At 49.0% G+C, this 13,233-nt stretch overlaps 1 protein-coding gene across 1 annotated transcript in view; it reads left to right on the top strand.

The window, feature by feature from the left end:
• The window catches only part of LOC144941604 (spectrin beta chain, non-erythrocytic 1-like), a 168,518-nt gene extending 158,397 nt beyond the window's left edge, over positions 1–10,121 (top strand). The window contains exons 30-34 of the mRNA XM_078867924.1: positions 307–445; positions 1,374–1,458; positions 3,231–3,427; positions 4,376–4,479; positions 5,546–10,121. Coding sequence (XP_078724050.1) covers positions 307–445; positions 1,374–1,458; positions 3,231–3,427; positions 4,376–4,479; positions 5,546–5,717 — 697 coding nt within the window. The 3' untranslated portion in view covers positions 5,718–10,121. The remainder of the gene's footprint in view (positions 1–306; positions 446–1,373; positions 1,459–3,230; positions 3,428–4,375; positions 4,480–5,545) is intronic.
• Positions 10,122–13,233: the final 3,112 nt, after the last annotated feature.

The following is a 13,233-nucleotide window of genomic DNA, read 5'->3' as shown; positions in this document are numbered from 1 at the left end:
GGTAATGGTTGTGTTTCAAGTTGGTCAGGGTGAATCCTACAACACCATAAGTGTCCTTTCTTCACGTGTAAGTGCACAGCTGTTTAATTATTTGGATACCAACCGTGTGTGGCCATTCCCAGTTACTGCGACAAGTGAGTCTCGGGCTGTTATCCGTGACGTTAAGCCAGACTTTGAAAACTCGGAACTGAGGCGAGGAGGTGCTACCCAGGGTCTCTTCCGAGTTGTTGTTCCTGATGCAGGGCCCTCTGCAGGCCTGAGCGTCGTCGTGGGCCCTCGTGAGCGGCGCTCTTGTGTTGACGACAGGGACGTGTCTGCGGTGGAGCTGCTCATGAACTACCACCAGGGAATCAAGGCGGAGGTGGAAGCCCGCGACGATAACTTCGCGGCCTGCATTGACCTTGGAAAATCGCTCATCGCGAGGAATCACGACGCCGCACAAGAGGTGGAGGCCTGCGAGACATTTCCCAGATTGGCCTCGCGTTGAGCACGCAGGCCATGACAGCCCAACTAGGCGTCGTGCCTTGAGAAAAAAGTCACAATTCTGCAAACGTTAGGTAGTAGCTCGTGTCTATTGGCAGTCACAAGTCATGAGTGGAAATTCACATTCGTGTGGCAGGGTAACGCTGTTGATTTCCCGCATAGTGATACTCTTTTTTATTTATCAACCCCCAAGAGAAATCATGAGCAGAGCAATTCCTCTGCCGGGATTTGTTCTCGTGACCTTTCTGATCGTGAGCTGGGTGCTTTGCCACCGCGGGTGTGCTTCTGTGGACACCAATCTAAACAAGTTAGGCAGCTCTTATGAAGCGCTGCATCGCGAAGAGAGCAGTGGTATATGGCAGTGTCGTCTCATCGACTCATCACCTTCGACCAGTGGCTCCTCAAGGCCGGGTGGAAGTGGTCCGCGGGACTCGTTGCGCCCAGGACGTTTCTTTTTTTTTTGTTCACAAAACACCGTACGGCATCAGCCATCCCATCAATGTTACGAGTCAATGCCAAGAGAGTTGAAACATTTTTCTGGGTGCTTTAACCTTGAGGCGTTATGGGTGCACGGTAGTGAGAAGGAAAAATAATGTCGACGCGGGAAAGTTGCAAACCGCTGCTTCGTACTAAAGTTTTACAGAGTATGAAACTGTTACAACTGTTTCGCTCAGCCTCGTCGACTTATTCTTTACCTTTCGATTTTAAGCTTTCTTGCTGTGGTTTTCACACCTGATGATGATTTCTTGTGTCACAATCGAAACGTCGTGAGAATTTATTATTATTATTATTTTATTATTTCCCTTCTACATGACTTTACCGAAATAACCAAGAATATTATCTTTTACCGTCTGTATAGAGAAATAACGTAACCTTTGTTTTTGCTTTAGATTAAGGAAAAGCTGGAGCAGCTGAACGAGAAGCGACAGACCATGCTGGACATGTGGGATAATCGTTGGGACTGGCTGCAGATCTGTGAGTATCCCACGTGTACCTGGGTTAGCTCTGGACGTATGTGCAATGTACTTGCTGCTGATGTTTTGTCAGGACTTGGCTCTATGCAGGTACCTGCTGTTACCTGAGAACACAGTCATTCCCCAGATTACGTCGGGGGTGCGTTCATGAAAGGTGCGACAACGAATATCAAAACGACGTCAAAGCGATTTACAGGGTAGGTGGTGGTGTAGGCGAAGGCTGAGAAGCGACGGACACGAGAAAGGACGAACGATGCTGTCAGCAACGTAAGTGTGTTGGTTGACGGGACGCAAATCGAATCGTGGCGGTCTTAATTATGAAGTGGCGACGTATTTGCGAAACGACGTAAACGGGGGAGACGTAAATCGTGGTGTTACTGTGTAGCTCAGAAATGGCGTCATCGCCGAGCCATGCGGTAGCCTCCCGGTGGCCATCTGTAGCTCTCGTAGCCCTCCGTTGACCTAAGTCAGTGTGCAGTCATCAGCAATGTACAACACTGTTTGCACAGTGCCACAGCTGCAGTGTGGCTTGTCGTGAAGATCCCAACGGTGGAGGTTAGCTGCACAAAGTAAACTAAACTTTTTTTTATTTCACCAGGTAAAACCCACTGAGTTATTTAACTCTTTTTTTCAGAAGGGACCTGGTCACAAATGACAGCTCAGCAAAGTGGCTTTTCACGTGGAAATTTATAGCAGCCAGGGAGCGACGACTGTTGCATGTGTTACGCCAATTGACTTCATTTGTGGGCTTTCTTGCGAATTTGGAAAATGTGGACGATGACTCCGGCAAATGGTGTCCTTCCTCTCTAACGTTCACTGCGAGTGAAGCAGATACCACACCGCAGTAATGACCAGGGCGGCCTGCCGGATATGAACTGTGAACTTTAGCAACAAGCGGCGAACGCGATCCCGCCGGGCCACGCCAACCGCCTCCGTGGTCTTCAGGACAATCAAAAGAACGTCCAATCTGGTTTCCACCAAGGTTGTTGCGGATGCAGATCTCCTTTGCGTTATCAATGTGTAGTGACATCGCGGGATGTCACTGTGCTGTGCCGGCCCTAGAGAGGCACGGCGTGTGATGTAACGGCATCTCGGACACCGCAGTGATGTGGGTGTAGTACCGGCCCTAGAGGGGCTCGGTGAGCGCTGGTTGATAGTGCCAGCCCTACAGGATAGGGTGTGGGTGTGCCGGGGTTACTAAACGCCATGGCACTGTGGTTGACCCGAGAGGACACGTGACCGGTTAAGTCTACAAAGGGGCACCAAGTGGGGGCTAGGGGTGGTCACGTGGTCCGGGTCCAGATCCTGCTCGAGGATTCTGCCAGCCACGCCAGAGAATATAAGCCGGGTCGCCCAGAGGGATCGGCGTTGTTGTTCATCCTGAAGAAGCCTTCGTCTACGTTCTACCGAGTCTACAACACGTGGACCTGGACCCGAGCTGTGGTCCCGGTCCGTAGTAGCTAGTTAGGTTGTAATTAGTGGAGTTAGCCTGGTGATCACCACCCGGTTAACTACACCAGTTACTTTGTAATTAGTGTAGTTAGCCTGGTGGTCACCACCATAGGTTGTTATTCTGTTAAAGGGCAGTTACCCCGTGTGTTGGTGTTAAATAAATGTGTTGCCTCCAAGAGTACGTCTGCGACTCAGTTGAACTCACTACAAATGATCTCTTCCTCCTCCTCTTGTCTGGACGTGGATCCCACCCGCTTTCAGTGTTCCTGATCTCTAAATAACACGTGCGCCACCGTGCTTCCGTTCCTCCCGTTCCCACAGTGATCGAGGTGTGCCAGTTTGCGAGGGATTCAAACGTGGCGGAGGCCTGGCTGGTGATGCAGGAGGCGTGCCTCTCCACCACGGAGCTGGGCGACAGCGTGGACGCCGTGGAGAAGCTGCTGAAGCGGCACGAGGCGCTGGAGAAGCTGGCCTCCACCTGGGAGGAGCGCTTCTCACTTCTGGAGCGACCCACCTCGGTAATGGCGCGGCACGTTCGTGCTGTTAAGGTTTACCTGCGGTCGTTTCTGGGACACCCAGTTCAGGAATGGGGCCAGGTGGTTCAGGGGATGAGCGAGCGGCTCTCAATGGGTCGGTTATGGGTTCAAATCCTGGTTTTGGAGGAGTTGACTCATCCCATCATCCCACCATCCGAGGGTCGATACAATGAGTACTGCTTTGTGAGGAAGACCACGGAGGTTGTTATATGGATAGACTCACCCCGCCATAGGATTGAGGAATTTCCACCTCTGCTTCAGAGCTGTAAAGTGGAGGTGAGCACTGCCTCAGCTCTCATTTGAGCAAGAAATCACTTTGCCTTTTTTTCTCTCTTTGGGACTCATTCATTTCGTTTCGTAAAAGTTATCTCGTTTGTAATTACAAAAAAAATATTTTGTTATATAGGCCTAACCTCCTGACTGTTCTATGGGCAAGCACTTGAGCACCTGATGTATTGAGGTTGCGGTGCAAGTGTTGGTATTTACATCAGCTGGTGGCGGTGCGCGCGGACTCCGGTATTTGCAAGGCGGGCGCGTACGTAACACAAGAAGAGCACGGGAATATGGTTACACTAACTATATAATAGTTTACGTGGAGTATAATAGTAACGACGATAATAATAGTGATAACAGTAATAGCAGCAGAGCGGTGCTGCTGCTGCCGCATGAGGGTCGCACGAAGCCACCGGGCAGGACGCAGCTTCAGATCCGCGCGCGACGCACCAAGTGCTCGGTAATACCGAACTGAATGCTCTACGTCGTGCGGAGCGTCTCAACGGAGAGAGCAGGGGGGCTGCTGGCTGCAGGACCCCTCTGCTGCGCTTGCGAACACCAACGTGCGTGGGTGGGGGGGGCGGGGGGCGGGTGTGCTTCGCTGTGCAGCATTCGTCACAGAATTCCACTCTTGCACCCCCCCCCCCCCCCACGCAGTTGGAGATCCGGGAGTTCCGCCGCCGCGATGAGTTTGGCAGCCAGGACTCGCTGCACAGCAACCACGGCGTCGCGCTGCACAACGGAGCCGGACAGTCGGCCATGTGAGTTCGGTGGGGGGGGGGGGTTCCCTCTCGGCACCCACGTTAGATCTTTGTGGGGGGGGCGAGGGGGCACGCGGCGGTGGGGGAGGGGGGGGGGAAGTTTGGAACGAGTCACGGACTGCTTTGTTTGCAACATGTAGAGATGAAAACGTTCTCAGGGTTTCACTGCCGCCATACGCAGCACGGCCTGCCGTGCGAGCGGTTCAGAGGAAAGTGGAGACGTGAAGACCACCGTGCAGCATTGGGTGTTGTATGAATCCAAACAGTCCTCGGGTTACGGCAGGGTTAGGTTCCCGAGAAGCATCCGTAACCCGAATTTTTCGTATGTCGGAAACTTAACAATTTCCCCCCAAAGTCTAGATAAATTCAATTGACCTTAATCCGAGTTAAGCTCGAGTGAGGCGTAACGCTAACCCACCTTACGCCTCGCTCTACGGTATTCATCCGCGGCCTCACCACGCTGCACCACTTTCGCTTACGTAACTAACGCAAACATTTCCGCATGTGGAATTTTCTTAACACGGTTTATGGGAGCATTTCCGTAAGGTCGGATTTCCCTAATTCGGGTCTTCCACAACCAGGGGACTGTCTGTACACGTAAATAACGGCCAGGGCGTTGGTCAACATTCAGACGTTACACTGTCGCAATGCCTATTGAGTGGGCGCCTCCGTGGGTGAACTTCAGCGTAGCTTCTGTGACTTCGCCGACGTGCGTTTATCTCCATACATCTTTCTTCTATCACTTCGGAATATATCTCTGTTCGAGACTAAATTTATTTCTCTCTCACCCTCATTCTACCTCATATCTCTGAGGAATTCATGTCACATCTCTCTTCTCATTATAATCTGATTAATGCCTCCTATCACACTCCTATTTAACCTTTCTCAAACTGGACACCTTTATTAATTTATTTTCGCTAGTTTACAATTAGATAAAAAAAATATATTCCGAATTTGAGGGACAAAGCGCACGTCGTAGTAATATTTAATATCATCATTACTGATGATTTAAAAAAGGGGGCTTCATCTGCACCAACCATTGATGGCCGCCATGATGTCTCCGCAGGGTTCCCGAAACCGACGCCCGCGGCGATCTCCCACCGTACAATGGCTTCTCAAACAGCTCGCCGCTCGACTCGCCGAGGCTGGGCTATCGCTCACAAACCTACCAGAACTACCGGCCCAAGCGCCGGGGCACCTTAGAGCCAGCAAAGCCGCACGGCGTCGCGCAAGACTGAAGGCGGCTTTCCGCATCAAAAGCCCTTCATCGGTTTGCTTTCATCTGATTTTCGTGAAATGAAATCAAATGTACGGCAGCAGGCCTTTGCGGGTTTGTTTAGCCTGTTCCCCTCGGTAAACGAGCGTTCCACGTGGACCGTTCTAACGACGACAGCGCAGTCCCGACCCGTGCCGTAACCACGTCTGCCAATCACACGGCGGATATCATGCAACGTCCTTGGCAGGAGGAGTAATTTGACGTGGCACGTTACCTCTGCACGAGACGCCCAAGCATTGGCGTCCTTAATTTAACACGTACCTTTTGCATGAAATTGTACAGAACGGTTCTGAATTACCCGACGTAGTACTTCGCGTCGGTGTCGTCGTACGAGAGCAACTCATTGGCCCCTTGAGCACAATCCAGCGTGAAAGTCAGACAGGTGAAAATGAAAGCGCGCGAATTTTAGTCAAAACTACCATTTCTCAACGTCGGGATGAGGGATTGTAACGTTGGCACTCGACCCGTGCGTGACAGTTAACGTGAGTGAATTCTGCAGCGTGACAGAATTGTTTTATTTTATACCTACGTGACTTTACCGAAAGAACCAAAGAGTATGGATCCTTGCAGTCAGATTGACAGAATTCTCTAGGTCATCGCATCAATGATACCATTGATCCCCAAGGGGTACGGACCTACTCCATGGTTCACCATTCTGATACGTGACCACAGCGGCCACCTAATGCCTCAATACATCCTCCTGCCTCGGTGCACGGCGGGGAGGGGGGGGTGGTTGTTGTCACGATGGCTTTTAACAAATGCAGTTTTGCACAGGTGAGGGTTTCGTGTGGATGGAGGTGCCGGGTTGGTGAGCGGTAGGGGCTGCAACGGTCCATTGATGAATCGATCGACTTTGATTCTTGAGCTTGTGGTGAGTGATAACATCCATCGAATCGTCTATTAGAATCTATATTTCCTATATCTTTAAATTGGTAAAAAAAGAAAAGATTCTCGAATAGACTCATCGTAGGGGACGTTGGAGGGGTGGAGTGGGGTTGGAAAATGGGGACAGGGATGGTGAATTGATGAATCGTTGCACCCCCAAGTGGCGAATGGACACGCGCACGTTCCTGTCCTTGCATAGGACGGGGGTCGATTTCTTTGCTTGTTCCCGCACTAGCTCGCTGTGAGGCGGGGGTGTGGACGGTTATGCCCCGACCGGTTTTATGTTCCAATTAAGTTGTGTACGCATGTCGCGTGCGAACTAACCCCTGTGCCGGCGTCTCGCCGTCCGAGAGCGCCATCGCCCATGACCCCCGCGCGGGCAAGACAAAAAGCTTCTTGCAGGGACAAACGCGTGGCGTCGAGCTGCAGGCCGGGCGAGCGCGTTCACAACAATGCCGGCGAGCGCGCGAACGGGACGGCCGAAGTCCCCCGGGGGGAGGGGGGGTGGTCAGCGCTCGTCAAGTCCTCGCGCCCGCCACGTAGCGCCCCGTTTCGAGCGCTTTGTAGGGGCGCCAGCGCTCCACCACGACGACGGACGACTTTTGAATCTTTTTAAGGCAGGGTGGGCTGGGGGGGGGGGGGGGCTCGTCTCTCGTGCGCGTTCACTCGGGAGGTGGAAACAATTGTGATGGTCTGTCGCAGGAGCATGCCGCGTGCAGGACGTTATCGACGCTTTTCACGTTCAGCATTGTACACGTCTGTCCCCTTTGTCCCGAGTGTTTTCATTATTCCGGTGCGTAAAGCAGCGACGGGGGGCACCGGCTTCCAGGAACACTGGCCGGGCACGTTACTGGCGTCCAACGACGATGCCGCTTCATCTGCCCAGAAACCACCACGTGCCAATAGCAAGCATTTACCTGCACACGCGGCCTCGACGCACGTGCACCTCCAGCCGACTCGGTATACCTTGCAGCAGTGAACCCATTCACCCCCATGAGCAGTGCGTTTGAAGGCGAGCGTGCGAGTAGACCGAGCAATTCTAATCAAGTTTACCCTCGTGACAACTTGATTTGATTGGCTTTGTCGGGTTGGTGGAGGGTTATAGTAAAAACAAAATGCAAATTGGCATCTTAACTTACACGATTATCTAACCCAAAGGAACCCGGCAATGAATGGTAATGTTCGTCGCTAGAGCCGGCGACGTACAGAATTAAGTTCAGTATTACCAAGCACTTGCGCGCAACGCCTTTTGTTGCGCGCGGTCTGCGATTGCGACCCCCACACAGCGACAGCATCACCGCTGTGCTGCTGTCACTGTTATTATCGTCGTCGTTACTATTATACTCTACATAGCCATTATACAGTTAATGTAACCCTATTCATGTGCTCGCTATCTTCTGTTAAGTCTCAGCTGCGACGGTAATTTCTCGTTCTCAAGAGTGATATACATAAAGCGTTGGTTTAAAACAAAAACATATTTTGTTGCGTCGCACCTGGGTTTTACATCGCTTCTGACGTGCCCATCCGTATGGGCAGAGTGTGTGTGTGTGATCCCCTGTGAAGTCTCTGCTGCCCCTTGGGGTGTAAGTAGGCAGCCAGCCCACTCAATAATTACATCGTTCTCGTGTTATGACCTTGATGTTTGAGTTATTCTATTCTTATGTTTGCCCTATGTAGCCGTGTAAATTGTTGGCAGTTGCGGGATATTGTAAGTCCAAAACCACCAAAAATGTGATTGCTTTCATGTTTAAGCTTGCTCAAGTGCTGTGCAGGATACACAGAATAAAGGTCTCATCATAATGCTTTCGGTCAACACATTTGAGAGGACACTTTAACAAAACGTTGGCTACGTGCTTCAAACAATAAAGCTTTTGACTAAATACTGGATGACATGTTGATGACTTTGCGGCAGATGTTCATGTGCTTGCATCACATTCTACAATACCTCGACTCACAAGCACCGCGACCACGTGAGAGACGTCTTCCCGCATGGGATTTGACTGACAATTGGGCCCTGTCACGGCCGCAATTTAAACAAACGACAGATGAAGCCCTGCCCAATCCAGGTTGATGCTCGTTATTTTTTCACGTGCCGATTGTTTCAATCCATTGTGGACTTGGCCGCGCGGTGGTGGCTGTGATGCACGTGGCCTGTAATCCAGCACTGCGGAGGCAGCAGCGAGGGTTGGTGGCTCACCGCCGCACAAATGAGAAACTTCATCCCCGTGGGTGTCGAAGAGGTGCCGTACCCCAGCTCACCAGAAGGCAGAAAATATTTTTTTTTACTAATGACATCTTCCCCTCTTGTGTGCGATAGTGTTGCCCCCTCGCAAGCATGGGGTTCCGTTCCGCATGTAAACACTCGCAATTGGCTAATAACGCCTTCAATATATAGAGGACCGCAGAGCTTGGGCAACTGTATGCACCGACGATCGCGTGGCTGCCTTCCCGCTCGTCCGTGGTTCCCCCGCACCTCCGAGTCGTTCCCTCGCTTCGAAAGCAGGCGACTACCGTGCTGTGCACATAAGCTAATTGTTGTTACACGACTCAAGATCCTTGTACGGCTGTTGTGGCTTTCTCTACGTGGGGACTGCCGTTCAGTCTTAAATCAGCAGTTGGCAATCGTATAGACGGCGGCTGACCATCTATGAGAAATACTGCCAATGATCATTTCATGGTAGGCGTTTCATGGAGGCATCCCTTCTGTTGTTCTAAAGCATCGTTCCATTACCATGCCACCGCTTAACTCCATATAATGTGTCCAACCTCAGAGCATCGACAGCTGCCACTACCTGTTGTCATTGAATGTTGTCAGCGATCGACTTCCATCAAATGTCCATTTTTGCACCTTGCAAATATGGAGGTGAGACTTAATGTCTTTCGGTGGGCACAACTGTCCACCAGCATGTTGTCATTCACTGATGAAGAAAAAAAACAACAGCGTTCATCAGCTCAATGTCCATCTCAATGCCTTAACCATGCATTACCGTATCATCTGCTACATATAAATGTATTATTACTAGGTAAGATTTTCTGTATACTAATTCTGCTTTAAAAAAAAAACACAAGTAATCCCTGTATTATAAACATGAACCAATGTTGTTTGACAAATGTACTGAACGTTTTATTCCACCGTCCCCAACCCACATTAAGATGTTATACTGCACACTTGTAACGCAGGGAGCACACACGAGGTGACTTGGACCCGGCCAAATTGACAAGGAGGCAAAATGTTTTTTGAGGATATGGCCAATGCAGCCAATTAATGCATTCATGTCGGTACACGTCGTCACCCTGTAATCATTTTGCTTTGTCCAGCTAGAGACCCCAGTGTTATTTTGCTTCATGTTGTAACACCGTCATGCATGTTATTTTCCATTAAAAGAAAGAAAAAAAACACAATTTTGCGTGCCGTCAACCCCCAAAATGTTTTCACGTTGTCGTTGAAATGCCACCAGAACAGCAAAGCAAGCCACTTAGGCCGGCACGGGGGACACATCCCCCATGGATCTGGCGGAAGAGGTTTTTGGGTTTGATTGCATAAACACAAGTGTTATGAAACCCGACACAGCCAATAAGTAAGGTTTGTTACGTAAACAAAACGTGCAAATTCTTTACTAGTACAACACACTGGTGTGTTGGACAGTGAACCCATATTTGCAATTCGAGAATGACGTTTCACCAGTAATTACAAATAGCATCATCAGGCGACAGCCAGAGTTGTGGAGAAATCCCCCTGTATCGGTCTTAGAGGGATAAATGTGATGTCACTTGTAAGCCAATCAGATGCGAAGACCAAGACGGGGGGGTTAATTTATGGGTTAACACGCTCTCCCAAGACACACTGGTGTGTTGTACGATGCAAGAATTGGCATGTTTGTTCACGTGACAAACCTAATTGGCTGTGTCGGGTGGTGGCGGGTTTAACGACACATTTACGCGATCTAACCCAACAAAAACCTCTTATGGAAAACATTGGTCGCAAAAGCCTACGTGTCAAAACGGCTTCCGTTTGGCACTCCCGAGTCTGGGCACACGACATGAATCCTTGAAAGCTCCACGTTGCCTTTTCAACGAGTGCACAAAACATCTTACATTTTGGCAACTCTGTTGCGTTCTTTTCATCACATTTTCCACGCACTCCTCCAGACGTATCGCCGCTTCGCGCAATGCGAGCGACGGCGTCTCCGGGAGGCCTTGTTCATCCAGCAGTGGATTTTTTAAAATGGCGGTGCATGTGTATATGAAACTCATAATCGTTTGGACACTCACAACGAGAGTGCAGTAGGTATAAAATACAGACCACGTGGTAATCCTGCCATAGCCAGGGGATTGTAGTTCATGGGCCTGAACAGACATTGGTACTACCTCAAGGGGGCAAACCTTCAATCGTAAGCGATGTATTTATATGGCTAATACAAATGCAGTTTTGCACAGGTGAGGGTTTCGTGTGGTGGTGCCGGGTTGGTGAGCGGTAGGGGCTGTAATGATCCATAGATGAATCAATCGACTTTGATTCTTGAGCTTGTGATAAGTGAAGAACCGATGATGGAACATCCCTGGTTTCTCTGCTCAATAGAATTGGGACCACTTAACCACATCCGCACAAACCATGGCAGATGCGGATACCTGATTGCACAAATCGAAAAATAAACTCTCCAGTAGTGTGCAACATGTAACGGACACAATGCTCCGATCCACAAATAGACATCATGGCTGCTCCTGACGCGGTTATCTGGCTTGGGCCAACTGAATGTGCAATTGTAGTCGTTCCTCTGCATCTACATCAGCCATGAGAGAAGTAGGGACCCAGTCTCAATCGTGTCCAACCAAAAACAACACATGGAAAGTTGTATGAGGGTATTTCCTCCATAAATGGAAGATCAGGGACTCCACTAAACTGTGCATTGAGGTGCAAACCATCAGAAAAATATCACCGATGGCTTTTTTGACACACGCACCATGGTGGAACGAACGCACCCCACTCGTGGAACGTATAGCCCCTTGCTTTTTTCAAACACCGTACGAAAGAAGAATTTGATAACACACTCGTTCCAAAAGGTTACCCCACAATTTCATTATTGTTGGCCACATTAATACATTGTAAACGCTGAATTGACGCCATTTCAGGTGGTACTGGACAGGTGAAATATCTGGTCTGGTCTCAAGGACTCATGATAGTAACCATCAGAACTGGCCCACACATGGTCGAGGCATGCTTTGCATACACAGCACTGGTTAACACTGGCTAAATGTTTTATTTGTTTGTCAGAGCCTTGGCCTAAGGTTAAACTGCTGTGGTTTTCACACCTGATGATTGCTTGTGTTGCAATGGAAACGTCGTGAGAATTTTATTGTTTTATATTTTTATTATTTTATTGGTTTTCCCTTCTACGTGACTTTACTGAAAGAACCAAGAATATGAATATATTTCGATTTAAAGCTTTCGTGACTGCAGGGATTCATCTTCTTGGTTCTTTCGGTAAAGTCACGTAGAAGGGAAGTAATAAAATAATAAAAATAAAACATAATAAAACAATTCTCACGACGTTTCGGCCACAACGCAAGCAGCCCGTCCTCAGGCGAAGAATGAGAACATTATCAAGCTAGGAGCTTATATAGGTGTTGCGAGGAGGAGCGCCTTAACAAAAGAATGTGCATATGAAGAGGAATTTAGCATACCAATGGCCAATGCGTAGGAGGTGGGCGGAGGGGTTTCAAAGTCCCATTATGCCCATGCATTATGCAGGATCAACAGCACCACGGGGGGGCGCAAGGAACAGCGTTAATAAAGGAAAGGAATGTTAGTGATATGTAGCTGCATTTACCAAACAACCACGTAGAAAACCAAAGTAAAAACTACATAAAAAACTAAAATATAAACTGAAACTTACTATACTCTACAATAAGCTGAGTTACTAACAACAAATAATAAATTACAATTCTACGTCGTAAGAAGTATATAATATACTTCCATCTAAACTTTATTCTCTTAGCATATACAGTACTATATACTGCCATAGATAAACCCAACATTAAATTATATACTGTATTGCTGTAAACCACCCTATACTTTATACATTTTAATATAACACTATGTATTATTCAACTCACCCTAATGTGTATCGAAATGGTTTATTACGTCCTTCCAATGATTGCTAAGCCTGAATCCATCTTCTCGGTTAAAATTGTCTCTGTGTTTGTATATGTGAATCGCCTCATGAACGAATCTCTCATGATAGCCAGATGGCTTGCAGAGAACCTCCGTCTTGGAGAAGTCAATGTCATGTGAGCCCACTGAGTTGTAACAGTGGTCTGCCACGGCTGAGGTGTTTGTCCTACCGTGTTTTAGATCAGCTTTATGTTCACGAATGCGGTCTGAGACGTGTCGTTTGGTTTCCCCAATGTGTGGTAGCAGTTACATTGGGGAAACCAAACGACACGTCTCAGACCGCATTCGTGAACATAAAGCTGATCTAAAACACGGTAGGACAAACACCTCAGCCGTGGCAGACCACTGTTACAACTCAGTGGGCTCACATGACATTGACTTCTCCAAGACGGAGGTTCTCTGCAAGCCATCTGGCTATCAT

This window comes from Lampetra fluviatilis, chromosome 25 (genome assembly GCF_964198595.1).
Source record: "Lampetra fluviatilis chromosome 25, kcLamFluv1.1, whole genome shotgun sequence".
Lineage (NCBI taxonomy): Eukaryota > Metazoa > Chordata > Hyperoartia > Petromyzontiformes > Petromyzontidae > Lampetra > Lampetra fluviatilis.
This window is presented reverse-complemented; position numbering and strand designations above follow the sequence as displayed.